The 20,900-nt window shown below is 44.2% G+C and overlaps 1 protein-coding gene across 1 annotated transcript; it reads left to right on the forward strand.

Moving 5' to 3' along the window:
• The first annotated feature begins 405 nt into the window (after positions 1–405).
• Positions 406–20,668, forward strand: LOC115134447 (E3 ubiquitin-protein ligase rfwd3.S-like). The gene is given in 14 exon segments (XM_029668423.2): positions 406–1,146; positions 1,674–1,991; positions 2,127–2,377; positions 2,466–2,524; positions 3,745–3,790; positions 3,793–3,953; positions 4,353–4,444; positions 4,571–4,685; positions 4,926–5,151; positions 5,313–5,463; positions 5,708–5,884; positions 6,206–6,420; positions 14,969–15,186; positions 19,955–20,668. Coding segments are annotated over 14 exon segments (2,181 nt in total). The 5' UTR covers positions 406–1,138; the 3' UTR covers positions 20,099–20,668.
• Positions 20,669–20,900: the final 232 nt, after the last annotated feature.

The following is a 20,900-nucleotide window of genomic DNA, read 5'->3' on the forward strand; positions in this document are numbered from 1 at the left end:
AAGAAACTATGACTGCGATCAGATTATTACACCAAATGTCTTACCGTTGAAGTTAAAAGCAATGTAGTTGAACTATTTTCATGGTAACCCACGAAGTTTTACACTGGCAAGGACAGTTTGGGTCACACGCAATTTTTCAAGGTAAGAAGTAGATGTGAGATGCTACACTGCCCATGCAACTAATTCAAACAGGGATATTGATGTTGTAGTTTCAATGAGCAAGGCAAAAGCCTGAAATGGACAGTGATGGTGGAGAGATGGCAGGAGCAGTGGAATAGAGATACTAAGGGTAGACATGTATTTATTGTAGGTACAGAGAAGTCGGGGAGGACGAGAGGATGTGACAGAAGAGGAGGCTATTTTTTAATATATATATTTTTTACAAGATTACGGGTGGGACACAGCCGGTCAAATAAGACTTTACATGTGATAGGAAAGGATCCAACAGAAAAGTGTGATTATTGCCAGAAAGCAGAGACCGTGGTCCATGTATAGCTACAGTGTGGGCAGTTTCAAAGGGAAAGAGAGGCTGAGGTCTAATGAGAGAGAGAAGGGGACGCAAGCAAATTAAATAGTATATTGTAGAACGTAATTAGATATAGTCTCATATGTAATATTTTTTTTTAAGAGCAACTAGGCTGGTAGGTAGGATTTAGTTTCTCCCTGTCTCTGGCCCACACTCCGGTACAGTATGTGTCGGTAATGTATGGCACTATGGCTTACAACCGCCGATAACCCCTACCTAAGAAGAAGCAATGGATGCAGCAGAGACTGATCTGCGGTGAACTAGCTAGTTAACGTTACCATTCTAGCTCATTTAGGCTATTTCCAAAAAAAGTATATAGTTATGAAAACCACGTGGTGGCGTTATTCCATTGATCACATTCGAGACTGTCACCAAATAATCAAGTTGTTCGTGTACTTTAGCTTTTGCTGCTTCGAGTAGCCAACGTTACTGTAGCTAGCTAGCCGAGCGGCCTTTGCTTTGGCTTCCGCCAATGTAAATTTCGTTCACCATGGAATTGACTTCAGCTAGTCTCTCAATGTAACGTTGGCTACTTGCCAGTTCCAAAACCTGCACATCCGTAATCCTGCTCGGAGTCTTGTTTCGCTCAGCCTGTGCAGCGGGCAGCCGGCTATGGCAAGGTAACTAGCTACGTAGTTAGCAGTGGCACGTAGCTAACTAACGTTATAATTGTTAGCTACCAGTTAGCTATGTCTATTGTTACCTAACTTTTACCTTAAAACGGCCAACCTGCAGTTTCTAACAATAACAAAGCGAATCCCCGCCACTGTTTTGGTCAACTGTAATCACGCTCAAATTCATAGACCGAGTTAGGGATGTTTTAACCTTGTTATGAGGCTATGAAGTTTGTTTACAACCATTGGAGTAAAACATCCTTATATTTTGGGTTCTGATGGGGGTACGACAGTTAAATTAAGCCATGAGGCATTTATAGCAAAAGTTAGCATTGCATGCAAGTTACATAACCTGATTTTTGTTGTCACCCTTTGTGGCTTCAGTCAGAATTGGTTCACTGTACTCACGTTTGCTTGCAATTAAGACCGTTGGCTACACTAGTGTCTGAGAACATTGAAGTCAAGAGGGAAATCATTTGTAAACATCTCAGGCAGTTGGATTATCCTGCCTATTGAAGGCAATTCATTTTTAGTCCCCCACCCATAGGTTGTGAGATGGAGGTGATGGAGGCGATGGAGGTGGACTTGCAGCTGGGGGGCCCCAGTAGGGAACCAGAGCCAGATGTTGTGGCAGACCAGGTAGATCTCCCTATCGCCATCCCTGACTCTGGCAGTGAAACAGAGGACGAGGCAGATGCAGCTCCCTGTGACCCACCACGGCTCCCGAACACCTGGGCGTTCAGTCAGAACAGAGCCAGAGTGGAGGGTCAAGTTGGTTCCAGGATCAGAATGGAGGGTCATATTGAGCCCAGGGTCACCACAGCAGCCACCCTGAGGCATCGGAGAGCCAGGTAGTTATGGTTGGACTGGATTCCCTCTAAACTGAGTATTCATACTGGAGACATAATTGTATGCTTCATTGAGTACCTATTTCACCCCATGTTATACCCATTGATTGTACCTATATTGTTTCTGTGTGGTTCAAGGCCAGGCCTCAGGGAGCACTCCTCCACCCAGACCGCTGCTCGTGCTAGCAGCTTCCTGAATTTCCTGCTGCGAGTCCCTGCAGCCAACCAGGCCGAGGGCGACTCTGGGAGTACGACGGAGCTGAGCGAGTCGGAGGATGAGGCAGATCCCCTGGGGCCAGCAGCAGAGCCTCCCAACTCGGCCGTTCCCTCCAACCCTCGTCCAAACCCTCCAGTTGCAGTCACGCCACCTGAAGGCCTTTATTCTTCAGGTAAACCAAACTCAAGTCTGATCAATACATAGCCATTTTCTACTGTAACCTATAAAGAGTGAATCTCACCATGCCATCCTGTGTATAGATTCTAATGCAACCACAGAGGCTGCGAGGACCGTGACTGGAAATCAAGTGAATCCTGAGGTAAGACCACATTCATTGCCAGTGATTGGCCAACACTCTTGGATGGGCATACTAAAATCAGCAAAAAAAGAAACATCTTTTTTTCAGGACCCTGTCTTTCAAAGATAATTCGTAAAAATCCAAATAACTTCACAGATCTTCACTGTAAAGGGTTTAAACACTGTGTCCATGCTTGTTCAATGAACCATAAACAATTAATGACCATGCACCTGTGGAGTTAACACTAACAGCTTACAGACGGTAGGCAATTAAGGTCACAGTTATGAAAACGTAGGACACTAAAGAGACCTTTCTAGTGACTCTGAAAAACACCAAAAGAAAGATGCCCAGGGTCCCTGCTCATCTGCGTGAACGTGCCTTAGGCATGCTGCAAGGAGGTATGAGGACTGCAGATGTGGCCAGGGCAATAAATTGAAATGTCTGTACTGTGAGACGCATAAGAGCGCTACAGGGAGACAGGGTGGACAGCTGATCGTCCTCGCAGTGGCAGACTACATGTAACAACACCTGCACAGGATCGGTACATCCGAACATCCCACCTGTGGGACAGGTACAGGATGGCAACAACAACTGTCCGCTTTACACCAGGATGCACAATCCCTCCATCAGTGCTCAGACTGCAATAGGCAGAGAGAGGCTGGACTGAGGGCTTGTAGGCCTGCTGTAAGGCAGGTCCTCACCAGATATCACCGGCAACAGCGTCGCCTATGGGCACAAACCCACCGTCGCTGGACCACTGCTCTTCACTGACTAGTTGCGGTTTTGTCTCACCAGGGGTGATGCTCGGATTCGCGATTTATCATCGAAGGAATGAGCATTACACTGTGGCCTGTACTCTAGAGCGGAGTACATGATCCACCAGCCATACTGCTGCTGTGTGATTTCCTGCAAGACAAGAATGTCAGTGTTCTGCCATGACCAGCGAAGAGCCCTGATCTCAATCCCATTGAGCACGTCTGGGACCTGTTGGATCGGAGGTTGAGGGCTAGGGCTGTCCCCCCCTAGAAATGTCCGGGAACTTGCAGGTGCCTTGGTGGAAGAGTGGGGTAACATCTCACAGCAAGAACTGGCAAATCTGGTGCAGTCCATGAGGAGGAGATGCACTGCAGTGCTGGTGATGATTAGCTCATTAGTGCAGTTTCTCTAGTAGCATTGTGCCATTTTTATTTATTCCCATGCACTGTCAGAAATGTCATGCATCATCTCTCTGTCCCCTCTAGGTTGTATCAGACCCACTAGCCTCCAGTGCACCGGCCCTTCGGTTGTCCCAGGGGATGAGGGGGAAGGGGAGACCTGCTCCATCTGCTTTGAGCCCTGGACCACGTCAGGGGAGCATCGCCTGGCCACCCTGCGCTGCGGACATCTCTTTGGCTACAACTGCATCGCCCGCTGGGTGAAGGGCAAGGGCCAGGGAGCCAGGTGTCCCCAGGTCGGTGTCTTCATGTCTGTCTGTCAGCCTTGGTATGTGTGGGGGGAGAGGACTGGAATTGCACCTGGTTCCACTATGAACAGGAAAATTGAAAAGGTCTGCACTCAGCATTTGAAGGAAAGGAGAATCTATTCCATCCTAAGTGGAAAGAAACACGCTCCTACTTCCACTGTAGTGACTGGCACCAGGTGGAATCTGTGCGGGAGGCGCAGCTTCCTCAAGCATTCAAAAATGAGTCGAAACTTAAGAAATCCCCTCTGAATGACTTACATCTGATTAAACACCACCATAAAATATGACCCCCAAAAAACAATTGACTTAATACGCAGACAGTGACGTGAAGGCGTCCCATCAGACTCCGTCTGGCTCTTGTAATGATCTTCTGCTGTATGTCTGCAGTGCAACAAGAAAACCAAGCGCACCGATATCGTCCTCCTGTACGCGCGCAAGCTGAGGGCTCTGGACAACACCGAGCAGGAGAGTATGAAGAGGTGAAGTAGCTGCTCACCTCTTTAGTTTATTTTCTGAACTGCTGATATTGGCATGAATCTGACCTGATTCACTACTGTAGCAAGGGAGCTGTTGAGAGTGAGTGTGTCTGAATGTGTTGTGTGCAGGTCACTGGAGCAAGAGCATTCACTGCGTAGAAAGGCTGAACTGGAGTCAGCGCAGTGCCGACTACAACTGCAGGTGATGACAGACGAATGTGGGGAACTGCACAAGCAGCTACAGGTACTTTATTCCCATTGCTTTACCGGTCATCCCCCAGTCTCCCATCCATTTATCAGGTGGACTAGAATACCGAGCCCTAATCATTGAGATAAATCTACCCCTAAATCCACTATGATGATTGTATGTTGACTTTCAATGATTTTCTGATCACATACTGTATCTGCTATTCTTGACTTGACTTCCATTGGTATTGAACAGTGCAGGTGGGTCACTTTTCTTTCTTCCTTCTACCTCTGTCAGGAGCTGAAGACTCTGATGGCCCAGCCTGGCTGTGGGCCCTCACAGAGCTCAGCGGCATCTCTCTCTGGGCTTTTTCAGAGACAGGACAGCACCCAGGGGGGCCACTATGTCTTCTCCAAGGCCGTGCTGGTGTCCCAGGTGGGGGGATGCAGGGTGCTGTCCTACTGTGAACCCCTCAGCTGCCTGCTGGCCTCTCAGCCCTCCCCACACACTAGCCTGGTGCCCGGTAAGACCTTTGATAAGCTTTGATATGCTTTCAGTACAAAAGTTTTTTTGCACAGATTGTATAGATGTGAAAATATCAAAGGGAAGTATTTGTTACCTCTTGTAATAATTTCTCCACCTTTGCTCTCTCTTCCCCCTCCTCCCTCTGTGTCTACCTGCCAGGCTGCGGGGTGAAGAAGGTGAGCACGTTGAATCTGAAGGCCTGCCAGTACATTCCCATCCATGTCAAACAGATCAGAGGCCTGGCCTTCAACAGACAGGCCGACAGCCTCCTGCTCTCCGCTGCCCTGGACAACACCATAAAACTCACCAGGTAACCAGATGGTCTGCTTCTAAGCAGAGAGTCTGTGTCTAAGCAGAGAGATTTATCAGGACCGTGTGTTCCAGAATGGCATTGACTTCATAGCCCCAGGCTCTGATGGAGAAGAACATTGAACTTTTCTGAATTGCAAGAACCATTCAGACTTAATATTGATAACAAAACCCTTGATGGTTAATAAGGACAGTATTTTCCCTTCTAAATCTAATATCCTAACTTTACCATTATTCTCCTGCAGTCTAATGACCAACACAGTGGTGCAGACCTACAACACAGGCAAACCAGTGTGGAGCTGCTGCTGGTGCCTGGACAACAACAACTATGTGTACGCTGGTCTCAGTAACGGCTCCGTGCTGGTGTATGACACCAGGAACACCAGCACACATGTCCAGGAGCTACAGCCACTACGTTCCAGGTCAGTCTGACAGCCAGGCCAGCGGGCAAAGGTAATCTAGTCTGTATTCGACACCACAGTTTAAACTACACCTGTCAATATAACCTAGGTAGGGCCCAGAGTTTTACCTTCTTCACAACAGGATCTGACCAGGTACATTTCTGGGCTTAGATTTTATATTTTATTTGTTTTGTTACTCATTTTCAAAGATGGTGGAATGAATATTAATTTATATGGTGTGTGTGAAATGTAATTCACATAGTGTAATATATTATACAATTTTAGTATGCAGTGTGATTTTTAAAACCACAGGCACCAACCATGACCTCTGGCTTCTCCCAGGTGTCCCGTGGCATCCCTGTCCTATGTGCCTCGCGCCGCCTCCAGCTCGTTCCCATGTGGTGGCCTCATCGCAGGTTCTCTGGATGGGGGTTGCTTCTGGGAGCAAGTAGACGGGACCACCTACAGACCCCACATGTTGCCCCTGGAGACAGGAGGCTGCACAGACATCCAGGTGCAGCCAGAGAGCAGACACTGTTTGGTCACCTACAGACCAGGTGAGACTATACCATCCTGGGGAGGACTATGAGGGGCAATGAAGGGCCTAAATAAATGTGTGTCTATACACTACCGTTCAAAAGTTTGGGGTCATTTAGAAATGTCCTTGTTTTTGGGGAAAAAAAGCAAATTATATATTTTTTTGTCCATTTTAAAATAACATCAAATTGATCAGAAATACAGTGTAGACATTAATGTTGTAAATGACTATTGCAGCTGTTTAAAAAAAAAAATGGAATATCTACATAGGCGTACAGAGGCGCATTATGAGCAACCATCACTCCTGTTTTCCAATGGCATGTTATGTTAGCTAATCCAAGTTTATAATTTTCAAAGGCTAATTGATCATTAGAAAACCCTTTGGCAATTATGTTAGCACAGCTGAAAACTGTTGTCCGGATTAAAGAAGCAATAAAACTGTCCTTCTTTAGACTAGTTGAGTATCTGGATACTCAGCATTTGTGGGTTAAATTACAGGCTCAAAATTGCCAAGAAACTGAAGATCTCATACAACTTTGTGTACTACTCCGTTCACAGAACAGCGCAAACTGGCTCTAGCCAGAATAGAAAGAGGAGTGGGAGGCCCTTGTGCATAACTGAGCAAGAGGACAAGTACATTGTTTCTCAAACTAGACACTAGACAAGTCCTCAACTGGCAGGTTCATTAAATTGTACCCGCAAAACACCAGTCTCAATGTCAACAGTGAAGAGGTGACTCTGGGATGCTGGCCTTCTAGGCAGAGTTGCAAAGAAAAAGCCATATCTCAGACTGGCCAATAAAATGAAAAGTTTAAGATGGGAAAAAACACACACTAGACAGAGGAACTCAGCATCCTGGAGTCGCCTCTTCACTGTTGATGTTGAAACGGGTGTTTTGCGGGTACTATTTAATGAAGCTGTCGGTTGAGGACTTGTGAGGCATTTGTTTCTCAAACTAAACACTCTAATGTGCTTGTCATCTTGCTCAGTTGTGCACCGGGGCCTCTCACTCTTTCTATTCTGGTTAGGGCCAGTTTGCGCAGTTCTGTGAAGGGAGTAGTACACAGCGTTGTACGAGATCTTCAGTTTCTTGGCAATTTCTCTCATGGAATAGCCTTCGTTTCTCAGAACAAGAATAGACTGACGAGTTTCAGAAGAAAGATCTTTGTTTCTGGCCATTTTTTGCCTTGTAATCAAGCCCACAAAGGCTGATGCTCCAGATACTCAAGTAGTCGAAATGTTTTGTGCTAACAAAATTGCTAAAGGGTTTTCTAATGATCTAATGGCCCTTTAAAATGATAACCTTGGATTAGCTAACACAATGTGCTATTGGAAAACCGGAGTGATGATTGCTGATAATGAGCCTATGTAGATATTCCATTTAAAAAAATCTGGCTTTTCCAGCTACAATAGTCATTTTCAAAATTAACAATGTCCACACTGTATGTCTGATCAATTTTATATATATATTTTTTCAAAAACAAGGACATTTCTATGACATTTCTAGTGTGATATATACATATTTTACCAGGAGAAGCCCATTGAGACCCATAGTCTCTTTTTTCAAGGGATACCTGGCCAAGAAGGCAGCAACAATTAATACATTACATAATTAAAACATACATGATCCAGCCTAAAAAAAGCATTTTACACTCCTCCGTAACAGTCTTCCATCAATGTTTTAAATTCATTCAGGGTCACTAGTTGAAGCATGGATTGTAGACTATTCCATGCCTCTGGTGCACAAGAAGAGAAGGCAGTCTTGCCTAATATTGTTAATGTCCTGGGGATTTAAGTAGCAACCACCTAGCAGACTGGGTATGGTGACTGCTGGTGGTGTAGGAGACCAGACTAAAGAGGGAGTTTACCCAAAAGGGCTTTGTAGATGAACACATACAAATGTGTCTTTCTGTGCATATAAATTCTGTGCAAACCTACCAATTGGTGCAATGGTGAGTGAGTGACTTGGCATTTTGTAATAAAGTGCAAAGATGCATGATAAAAAGTGTCCAGTCTCTGTAAGACAGTGGAGGCTGCATGTCAATACAAGTCACCATAATCAATTACAGAGAGAAAAGTGGCCTGAACAAGATTATTTCTAGCCATAAGTGGGAAGCAAGCCTTATTACGAAAATAAAAACTACATTTAAGCTTTGTCACAAGATTATCCACATGAAAGGACAACTTGTCATCAACCAAATACCTAAATGTTTGTAGGATGACACTTTTTCAGTGGTTAAGCCACCAGATGTGACAATGCTAACCTTCTCTGGCAGAGTTCTAGCTCTGGTAAAGGTCATGAATTTAGTTTTTTGTACATTCAAGACCAGTTTGAGACTATTAAGAGGCCTGCAGTGACAAAAGCAGTCTGGAGTTCTTCAACAGCCTGAACCAGAGAAGGAGCACATGAATATATGACTGTTTCATCTGCATATTTGCTGCCCCTTCACTGAGACCAATGTTTTTGAGTCTAGCTAGCAACAATTAATGGTCAACTGAATCAAAGGCCTTTGATAAATCCACAAACAGAGTTATAGACAGATTGTTTCACTTATAATTCACTGTATCACAATTCCAGTGGGTCAGAAGTTTACATACACTAAGTTGACTGTGCCTTTTAAACAGCTTGGAAAATTCCAGAAAATTATGTCATGGCTTTAGAAGATTCTGACAGGCTAATTTGATGTAATTTGAGTCAATTGGTGGTGTACCTGTGGATGTATTTCAAGGCCTACCTTCAAACTCAGCGCTCCTTTGCTTGACATCATAGGAAAATCAAAATAAATCAGCCAAGACTTCAGAAAACAAATTGTAGACCTCCACAAGTCTGGTTGATCCTTGGGAGCAATTTCCAAATGCCTGAAGGTACCACGTTCATCTGTACAAACAGTAGTACCCAAGTATAAGTATCTTTCAGGAATACCTAGGATAGGATAAAGTAATCCTTCTCACCCCCTTAAAAGATTTAGATGCACTATTGTAAAGTGGCTGTTCCACTGGATGTCTTAAGGTGAACGCACCAATTTGTAAGTCGCTCTGGATAAGAGCGTCTGCTAAATGACTTAAATGTAAATGTAAATGTAAGTATAAACACCATGGGACCACGCAGCCATCATACCGCTCAGGAAGGAGACGCGTTCTGTCTCCTAGAGATTAATGTACTTTGGTGTGAAAAGTGCAAATCAATCCCAGAACAGCAAAGTGTGAAGATGCTGGAGGAAACGGGTACAAAAGTATCTACATCCGCAGTAAAACGAGTCCAATATCGACATAACCTGAAAGGCCACTCCGCAAGGAAGAAGCCACTGCTCCAAACCCACCATAAAAAAAGCCAGACTACGGTTTGCAACTGCACATACGGACAAAGATTGTACTTTTTGGAGAAATGTCCTCAGTTCTGATTGAAACAAAAATAGAACTGTTTGGCCATAATTACCAATATGTTTGGAGGAAAAGGGAGGAGGCTTCCAAGATGAAGAACACCATCCCAACCGTGAAGCACGGGAGTGGCAGCATCATGTTGTGGGGGTGCTTTGCTGCAGGAGGGACTGGTGCACTTCACAAAATGGATGGCATCAAAAGGGTGGGAAATTATGTGGATATATCAGTCAAAAAGTTCAAACTTGGTTGCAAATGGGTCTTCCAAATGGACAATGACCACAAGCATACTTCCAAAGTTGTGGCAAAATGGCTTAAGGACAACAAAGTTAAGGTATTGGAGTTGCCATCACAAAGCCCTGACCTCAATCCTATAGAAAAGTTGTGTTCAGAACTGAAAGTGTGTGTGAGCAAGGTGGCCTACTAACCTGACTAAGTTACCCTAGCTCTGTCAGGAGGAATGGGCCAAAATTCACCCAACTTATTGTGGAAGCTTGTGGAAGGCTACCTGAAATGTTTGACCCAAGTTAAACAATTTAAAGGCAATGCTACCAAATACTAATTGAGTGTATGAAACATTCTGACCCACTGGGAATGTGATGATTGAAATAGAAGCTGAAATAAATCATTCTCTCTACTATTATTTTGACATTTCACATTCTTAAAATAAAGTGGTGATCCTAACTGACCTAAAACAGGGAATTTTTGGTTGGATTAAATGTCAGGAATTGTGAAAAACTGAGTTTAAATGTATTTGGCTAAGGTGTATAAACTTCCGACTTCAACTGTATATATTTCTCTTTCTAATTAATTAATAAGTTATCTGAAAGCCAGGTATGGTCCCTTCCACTGATTCTAAATTTCTTCACATGGGCATGCTTATCACAAATGGACACACATTTCATATAAAAATAGTCCCAGGCAGTGTCAACATCAGGAGTCACACGTACTCTGTCAATATTATGGTACAGATCATGTAAGAATGCTTGCTCATCAAACTGTCTAAAATGTATTTGAAAAATATAACAGGGTTTGGCTTCGGTAATTTATTTTGTATTTCTAACACAAGCAATATGCACAGTGATCACTGACATCATTACAGAATATCAGAATATGGAGTGCTGCATCAGATGACCTGGCCTCCACAATCATCCAATTGAGATGGTTTGGGATGAGTTGGACCGCATAGTGAAGGAAAATCAGCCAACAAGTGCTCAGCATATGTCAAATCAAATCAAATTTTATTTGTCACATACACATGGTTAGCAGATGTTAATGCGAGTGTAGCGAAATGCTTGTGCTTCTAGTTCCGACAATGCAGTGATAACCAACAAGTAATCTAACTAACAATTCCAAAACTACTGTCTTATACACAGTGTAAGGGGATAAAGAATATGTACATAAGGATATATGAATGAGTGATGGTACAGAGCAGCATACAGTAGATGGTATCGAGTACAGTATATACATATGAGATGAGTATGTAGACAAAGTAAACAAAGTGGCATAGTTAAAGTGGCTAGTGATACATGTATTACATAAGGATGCAGTCGATGATGTAGAGTACAGGATATACGTATGCCTATGAGATGAATAATGTAGGGTAAGTAACATTATATAAGGTAGCATTGTTTAAAGTGGTTAGTGATATATTTACATCATTTCCCATCAATTCCCATTATTAAAGTGGCTGGAGTTGGGTCAGTGTCAATGACAGTGTGTTTGCAACAGCCACTCAATGTTAGTGGTGGCTGTTTAACAGTCTGATGGCCTTGAGATAGAAGCTGTTTTTCAGTCTCTCGGTCCCAGCTTTGATGCACCTGTACTGACCTCGCCTTCTGGATGATAGCGGGGTGAACAGGCAGTGGTTCGGGTGGTTGATGTCCTTGATGATCTTTATGGCCTTCCTGTAACATCGGGTGGTGTAGGTGTCCTGGAGGGCAGGTAGTTTGCCCCCGGTGATGCGTTGTGCAGACCTCACTACCCTCTGGAGAGCCTTACGTTTGAGGGCGGAGCAGTTGCCGTATCAGGCGGTGATACAGCCCGCCAGGATGCTCTTGATTGTGCATCTGTAGAAGTTTGTGAGTGCTTTTGGTGACAAGCCGAATTTCTTCAGCCTCCTGAGGTTGAAGAGGCGCTGCTGCGCCTTCTTCACGACGCTGTCAGTGTGAGTGGACCAATTCAGTTTGTCTGTGATGTGTATGCCGAGGAACTTAAAACTTGCTACCCTCTCCACTACTGTTCCATCGATGTGGATAGGGGGGTGTTCCCTCTGCTGTTTCCTGAAGTCCACAATCATCTCCTTAGTTTTGTTGACGTTGAGTGTGAGGTTATTTTCCTGACACCACACTCCGAGGGCCCTCACCTCCTCCCTGTAGGCCGTCTCGTCGTTGTTGGTAATCAAGCCTACCACTTGATGATTGAGTTTGAGGCGTGCGTGGCCACGCAGTCGTGGGTGAACAGGGAGTACAGGAGAGGGCTCAGAACGCACCCTTGTGGGGCCCCCGTGTTGAGGATCAGCGGGGAGGAGATGTTGTTGCCTACCCTCACCACCTGGGGGCGGCCCGTCAGGAAGTCCAGTACCCAGTTGCACAGGGCGGGGTCGAGACCCAGGGTCTCGAGCTTGATGACGAGCTTGGAGGGTACTATGGTGTTGAATGCCGAGCTGTAGTCGATGAACAGCATTCTCACATAGGTATTCCTCTTGTCCAGGTGGGTTAGGGCAGTGTGGTTGAGATTGCATCGTCTGTGGACCTATTTGGGCGGTAAGCAAATTGGAATGGGTCTAGGGTGTCAGGTAGGGTGGAGGTGATATGGTCCTTTACTAGTCTCTCAAAGCACTTCATGATGACGGAAGTGAGTGCTACGGGGCGGTAGTCGTTTAGCTCAGTTACCTTAGCTTTCTTGGGAACAGGAACAATGGTGGCCCTCTTGAAGCATATGGGAACAGCAGACTGGTATAGGGATTGATTGAATATGTCCGTAAACACGCCGGCCAGCTGGTCTGCGCATGCTCTGAGGGCGCGGCTGGGGATGCCGTCTGGGCCTGCAGCCTTGCGAGGGTTAACACGTTTAAATGTCTTACTCACCTCGGCTGCAGTGAAGGAGAGACCGCATGTTTTCGTTGCAGGCAGTGTGTGGCACTGTATTGTCCTCAAAGCGGGCAAAAAAGTTATTTAGTCTGCCTGGGAGCAAGACATCCTGGTCCGTGACTGGGCTGGGTTTCTTCTTGTAGTCCGTGATTGACTGTAGACCCTGCCACATGCCTCTTGTGTCTGAGCCGTTGAATTGAGATTCTACTTTGTCTCTGTACTGACGCTTAGCTTGTTTAATAGCCTTGCGGAGGGAATAGCTGCACTGTTTGTATTCGGTCATGTTGCCAGACACCTTGCCCTGATTAAAAGCAGTGGTTCGCGCTTTCAGTTTCACGCGAATGCTGCCATCAATCCACGGTTTCTGGTTAGGGAATGTTTTTATCGTTGCTATGGGAACGACATCTTCAACGCACGTTCTAATGAACTCGCACACCGAATCAGCGTATTCGTCAATATTTTTATCTGACGCAATACGAAACATGTCCCAGTCCACGTGATGGAAGCAGTCTTGGAGTGTGGAGTCAGCTTGGTCTGACCAGCGTTGGACAGACCTCAGCGTGGGAGCCTCTTGTTTCAGTTTCTGCCTATAGGCAGGGATCAACAAAATGGAGTCGTGGTCAGCTTTTCCGAAAGGGGGGCGGGGCAGGGCCTTATATGCGTCGCGGAAGTTAGAGTAACAGTGATCCAGGGTTTTACCACCCCCGGTTGCGCAATCGATATGCTGATAAAATTTAGGGAGTCTTGTTTTCAGATTAGCTTTGTTAAAATCCCCAGCTACAATGAATGCAGCCTCCGGATAAATGGTTTCCAGTTTGCAAAGAGTTAAATAAAGTTCGTTCAGAGCCATCGACGTGTCTGCTTGGGGGGGATATATACGGCTGTGATTATAATCGAAGAGAATTCTCTTGGAAGATAATGCGGTCTACATTTGATTGTGAGGAATTCTAAATCAGGTGAACAGAAGGATTTGAGTTCCTGTATGTTTCCTTCATCACACCATGTCTCGTTAGTCATGAGGCATACGCCCCGCCACTCTTCTTACCAGAAAGATGTTTGTTTCTGTCGGCGCGATGCGTGGAGAAACCCGTTGGCTGCACCGCATCGGATAGCGTCTTCCCAGTAAGCCATGTTTCCGTGAAGCAGAGAACGTTGCAGTCTCTGATGTCCCTCTGGAATGCTACCCTTGCTCGGATTTCATCAACCTTGTTGTCAAGAGACTGGACATTGGCAAGAAGAATGCTGGGGAGTGGTGCGTGATGTGCCCTTGTCCTGAGTCTGACCAGAAGACCGCTACGTTTCCCTCTTTTTCGGAGTCGTTTCCTTGGGTCGCTGCATGCGATCCATTCCGTTGTCCTGTTTGTAAGGCAGAACACAGGATCCGCGTCGCGGAAAACATATTCTTGGTCGTACTGATGGTGAGTTGACGCTGATCTTATATTCAGTAGTTCTTCTCGACTGTATGTAATGAAACCTAAGATGACCTGGGGTACTAATGTAAGAAATAACACGTAAAAAAACAAAAAACTGCATAGTTTCCTAGGAACGCGAAGCGAGGCGGCCATCTCTGTCGGCGCCGGAAGTATAGAAAAGCTGTGGGAACTCCTTCAAGACTGTTGGAAAAGCATTCCAGGTGAAGCTGGTTGAGTGAATGCCAAGAGTGTGCAAAGCTGTCATCAAGGGGTGGCTACTTTGAAGAATCTCAAATATAAAATAGCTTTTTTTGTTTGTTTGGTTGGTTACTACATGATTCTGTATGTTATTTCATAGTTTTAATGTCTTTCACTATTATTCTACAATGAAGAAAATAGTAAAAATAAAGAAAAACCCTTGAATGACCAAACTTTAGACTGGTACTGTAAATGTAATAAGATGTATAGGCATTTTTTTCTGCTTTTTACTTAGTACTGGGTCTTTGTTGTCCTGGCATCTCTCTGTTTGCTGGATTAATTCTTATATTTCAAAGCAGGTGTTTTGTTTTGGCTTGTGCTGGGCTGTAACAAAAGCCTATACTCCCCATTTAGCTCTCCAGGACCAGGGTAGGTGACCACTAGCTCTCGTATTTAGACTGACAGTCTCTGTGTTTGATCCCGTCCAGGGCGCTCCAAGCCATCGCTGCGCTGTGTTCTGATGGAGCTGAACAGGACCCCCCAGCAGGACGTGGCTCAGGAACCCTCGTGTTCCTGCTACCCAGTCCAGACATTCAGTGCTGGCCCCTCCTGCAAGCTGCTCACCAAGAATGCCGTGTTCAGAAGCCCGGCCGGGGAGGGCTCCACTCTGGTGTGTGCCGGGGACGAGGCCACCAACTCCATCATGGTGAGCCACTGGCATGGATGCAATTTTGTGTGTGTGTATTTTTACTTTATTCAGTTAATATGGTTGAGATTCATCATTACCCCAAAAAATGTCAACATTGACTGCATTTACACATGACCCCTCAGTCCAAATATCTCTGCCCCAGAATGTCTGATCCTCACAAGATGTGCTTATTGTTCAGAAGTGTCTCTCTGAGTAGTTAGTGGGAATCTATACTGTCGGATAATTATTTTGGTTTTACCAATATGATGGAACATGCTGTATGCTTTATCTGTTTATATGCATGGCTTTGAAGATAATAATTACACCAAAAGCAACTATAAATATGTTTATACCATAGTCTATGTTTTTAAGATTTAAAGTATGATTTAAGTTTGTATTGACTTGCTCAGTAAATTTGGATAGGATCTGCGACCATCCATCCTTTTTGTCTGCTTGTACTTTTTTCCACTTAAAAATAACATTACAGTTTCAATTTCTCTGGCCCAGAAAGTCTGAATCTTACGAGGTAATATTCTCCTGGGTCAATGGGGTCTCCTGCAGTTTTCTGAGAGGATCTACATCATTTGAGATTGGTTCTAAGTGGCGCTACAGACCAACTGTAACTGAACACATCAATGTTCAATTACAGGAAACTAATATAAACGCAACATGCAACAATTTCTACAATTTATTTATTTTTTAAATATTTTTTTTAGGTCATATAAGGAACTCAGTCAATTTAAATAAATGCATTAGGCCTTCATCTATGGATTTCACATGACTGGGAGTACAAATATGCATCTGTTGGTCACATATACTTAAAACAACTAAAAGGTAAGGTCGTGGATCAGAACCAGTTAGTATCTGGTTTGACCAGCATTTGCTTCATGCAGTGTGACACATGTCCTTTGCATAGAGTTGATCAGGCTTTTGATTGTGGCCTTTAATGTTATCCCACTCCTCTTCAATGGCTGTGCGAAGTTGCTGAATTTGGCTTGAACTGGAACACGCTATTGATCCAGAGCATCTCCAAACATGCTCAATGGCTGTCATGTCTGGTGAGTATGCAGGCCATAGAAGAACTGGGACATTTTCAGCTTCTAGGAATTATGTATAGATCCTTGTGACATGGGGCCATGCTGAAACATGAAGTGATAGCTGCGGATGAATGGCACAACAATGGGCCTCAGGATCTCGTCACAGTATCTCTGTCTGTTGTCCGTAGCTTGTGCCTGCCCATACCATAACCCCACCGCCACCATGGTGCACTCTGTTCACAACGTTGACATCAAACTGCTCGCCTGCATGACGCCATACACCTGGTCTGCGGTTGTGAGGCCGGTTGGACGTACTTCCAAATTCTCAAACGACGTTGGAAGTGGCTTATGATAGAGAAATTAACGTAAAATGATTTGGCCACAGCTCTGATGGACATTCCTGCAGTCACAATGACAATTGCACTCTACCTCAACTTGAAACATCTGTGGTATTGTGTTTAGTTCCAAAACTGTACATTTTAGTGGCATGTTATTGTCCCCAGTACAAGGTGCGTGCACCTGTGTAATGAACATGCTGTTTAATTAGCTTCGTGATATGCCACACCTGTCAGGTGGATTGATTATATTGGTAAAGGAGAAATGCTCACTAACAGAGACGTGCACAAATTTGTTTACAACATTGGAGAGATGTTTTTTGTGTGTTTGTAAAATTTTGGCTATTTGTTGTTTGGTCAAAAGTATGTGGAACATCTCAATCTGAAATCATTGGTATTAATATGGAGTTGGTCCCCCCCTTTGCTGCTATAACTGCCTCCACTCTTCTGGGAAGGCTTTCCACTAGATGTTGGAACATTGAACCTCTATGGGGGTGCCACAGGGTTCAATTCTTGGGCTGACTCTCTTCTCTGTATACATCAATGATGTCGCTCTTGCTGTTGGTGAGTCTCTGATCCACCTCTACGCAAACGACACCATTCTGTATACTTCCGGCCCTTCTTTGGACACTGTGTTAACAACCCTCCAGGCAAGCTTCAATGCCATACAACTCTCCTTCCGTGGCCTCCAACTGCTCTTAAATACAAGTAAAACTAAATGCATGCTCTTCAACTGATCGCTGCCTGCACCAACCCGCCAGTCCAGCATCACTACTCTGGATGGTTGACTTAGAATATGTAGACAACTACAAATAGCTAGGTGTCTGGTTAGACTGGAAACTCTCCTTCCAGACTCACATCAAACATCTCCAATCCAAAGTTGAATCTAGAATTGGCTTCCTATTTCGCAACAAAGCATCCTTCACTCATGCTGCCAAACATACCCTTGTAAAACTGACCATCCTACCGATCCTCGACTCTGGCGACGTCATCTTCAAAATAGCTTCCAAAACTCTACTCGGACTGCATCCAGTTTACTGTCACAGTGCAGTCTGTTTTGTCACCAAAGCCCCATATACTACCCACCACTGCGACCCGTACGCTCTCGTTGGCTGGCCCTCGCTTCATACTCGTCGCCAAACCCACTGGCTCCAGGTCATCTACAAGACCCTGCTAGGTAAAGTCCCCCCTTATCTCAAATCGCTGGTCACCCATAGCAGCACCCACCTGTAGCACGCGCTCCAGCAGGTATATCTCTGGTCACCCCCAAAGCCAATTCCTCCTTTGGCTGCCTCTCCTTCCAGTTCTCTGCTGCCAATGACTGGAACAAACTACAAAAATCTCTGAAACTGGAAACACTTATCTCCCTCACTAGCTTTAAGCACCAGCTGTCAGAACAGATCACTGCACCTGTACATAGCCCATCTATAATTTAGCCCAAACAACTACCTCTTCCCCTACTGTATTTAGTTATTTTGCTCCTTTGCACCCAATTATTTATATCTTTACTTTGCACATTCTTCCACTGCAAATCTACCATTCCAGTGTTTTACTTGCTATATTGTATTTACTTCGCCACCATGGCCTTTTTTTGTTGTTGCCTTTACCTCCCTTGTCTCACCTCCATTGTATATAGACTTATTTTTATACTGTATTATTGACTGTATGTGCAACTCTGTGTTGTTGTATGTGTCGAACTGCTTTGCTTTATCTTGGCCAGGTCGCAATTGTAAATGAGAACTTGATCTCAACTTGCCTATCTGGTTAAATAAAGGTGAAATAAAAAAATGGCTGCAGGACTTAATTCCATTCAGCCACGAGTATTAGTGAGGTCAGGGCGATTAGGCCTGGCTTGCAGTTGGCATTCCAATTCATCCCAAAGGTGTTTGATGGAGACACCTGAAACCCCACCTCTTTAAGGAATACCTAGGATAGGATAAAGTAATCCTTCTCACCCCCCTTAAAAGATTTAGATGCACTATTGTAAAGTGGCTGTTCCACTGGATGTCATAAGGTGAACGCACCAATTTGTAAGTCGCTCTGGATAAGAGCGTCTGCTAAATGACTTAAATGTAAATGTAAATGATGGGGTTGAGGTCAGACCTCTGAAGGCCAGTCAAGTTCTTCCACACTGAGCTCGACAAACCATTTCTGTATGGACCTCGCATTGTGCACGTGGGCATTATCATATTGAAACAGGAAAGGATCACATAAGAGCACAGAATCATCTAGATAGTCTTCACTCTACATCATACAATGACAAAGGGGCCTAGCCCGAACCATGAAAATCAGCCCCAGACCATTATTCCTCCTTCACCAAACTCCACAGTTGGCACTATGCATTCAAACCCGGATTTGTCCTTTTGGACTGCCAGATGATGAAGCGTGATTCATCACTCCAGAGAATGTGTTTCTACTGCCCCAGATTCCAATGGCGGTGAGCTTTACACCACTCCAGCCGACGCTTGGAATTGCGTATGGTGATCTTAGGCTTGAGTGCGGCTGCACGGCCATGGAAACCCAGTACATGAACCGCCCGTCGAACAGTTATTTTGCTGACGTTACTTCCAGAGGCAGTTTGGAATACAGTAGTGAGTGTTGCATCTCAGGGCAGACTATTTTTATGCTTCAGCACTTGGCGGTCCCATTCTGTGAGCTTGTGTGGCCTACCACTTAGTGTTTGAGCAGTTGTTGCTTCTAGACTCTTCCACTTCACAGTAACAGCACTTACAGTTGTCCGGGGCAGCTCTAGCAGGGCAGAAGTTTGATGAACTGAGTTGTTGGAAAGGTGACATCCTATGATGGTATCACATTGAAAGTCACTGAGCTCATCAGTAAGGCTATTCAACTGCAAATGTTTGTCTATGGAGATTGCATGGCTATGTGCTCGATTTAATTTTTTTTTTTAATACACCTGTCTGCAATGGATGTGGCTGAAATATCCGAATCCACTTCTCCACATGCTTTTCTGTTTTAATGCATTGAGTCTGTTTGATCATCTACTCAGTTTTAGTTAAGAATTCCAGGACATTTGCCCTAAATCTATTACTTTTTCCATTATGACCATTTTAACCATATTTGACCTTTGACCACTTAATTTTATGTGACATCCGGCCTTACTTTGTATTACCCCATTGTTTGATCTAGGATTGATGACAGCCTGCAACAACAAAAACGAGCACTTTTTCCAGGTTGGCTGATGTATTATTAGAAGTTAGGCTCAGTTCAAATTTACTCCACTGTTGAGATTGATTCTTCCCAAATTGTTCAACTGTTTTGTGGTTGAAAGAAATCCATAAAAGTGAGAGGCTTGACTCTGTTTTGAGGCATTTGGGAAATAGTTTGAATTATATAAAACTGGCTCGAGCTTCACATTGAGCCATTGTTTCTAATCATGTCATCTTTTTTCCCCAGGTGTGGGATGCAGGGAGTGGATCCCTGATTCAGAAGTTGTCTGCTGACCTCCCAGTGTTGGACATCTGTCCATTTGAGGTGAACCAGGGCAGTTACCTGGCCTCTCTCACTGAGAAGATGCTCAAAATTTACAAGTGGGAATGAGGAGGAATTATGGAGGACACCACCAGCATAGAACATGTATGAGTAGCACGGCTGCTGCACTGTATAAATGGCATCCATTTAGTACAGTCTTTACTTACCCAAAGTCACTACAGAAACTTTTATTGGGTTTTCATAGCAGTAGCGGGACTGGAGAGCCTTCACACTGCTGCAGTGTTATGAAGGAACTGATAACTGGAGTGCCTGTACAGATACACTACTGCCCTAAATGTTTACATTAAGAATCACAGAGAACATCCTATCAAAAAATTATTTTGCTTTCTTGTTTTTTGATGCATGTGACGATCAGTTAGTGTTGTCAGTTAACCATGCTGTCGACACATTTTTAAATGTGTTCCATCTCTGGTTTTAGAGACTGATCCATGGATGAAAATCAGGACATCAATGGCTTGTTACATTTCCTGGATCCTGATTGGCACAACTGATCAGCAAGCTGCATTAAAAAATGTATTTAAAAAATCCTTCTGGATGTGTTTCATTTTTTGTGTATTTTATAACAAATGTTTGTATAATTTGTAATGTAATAAAATAGAAATCATTGGTTATTTTTCATCCTGACTTGTGATTGTGCATCTTCAGTTTCAATGTCTAACGTTATTTTCATAAACTATCTTTTTTCACAGATGTTTTCAACCATGTCTGTATTCTGTCTAGAACTATATTTTAGAGGTCAGTAATCAATCAGTTTATATTTTCATAGGCAAAATATCCGTAACAGTACAGGGGTTTGTCAAAAACAAAATAACTGACAGGAGTCGGATAATGGAAACAAAAGTACTAGATT

The sequence above is a fragment of the Oncorhynchus nerka genome, linkage group LG9a, assembly GCF_034236695.1.
Source record: "Oncorhynchus nerka isolate Pitt River linkage group LG9a, Oner_Uvic_2.0, whole genome shotgun sequence".
NCBI lineage: Eukaryota > Metazoa > Chordata > Actinopteri > Salmoniformes > Salmonidae > Oncorhynchus > Oncorhynchus nerka.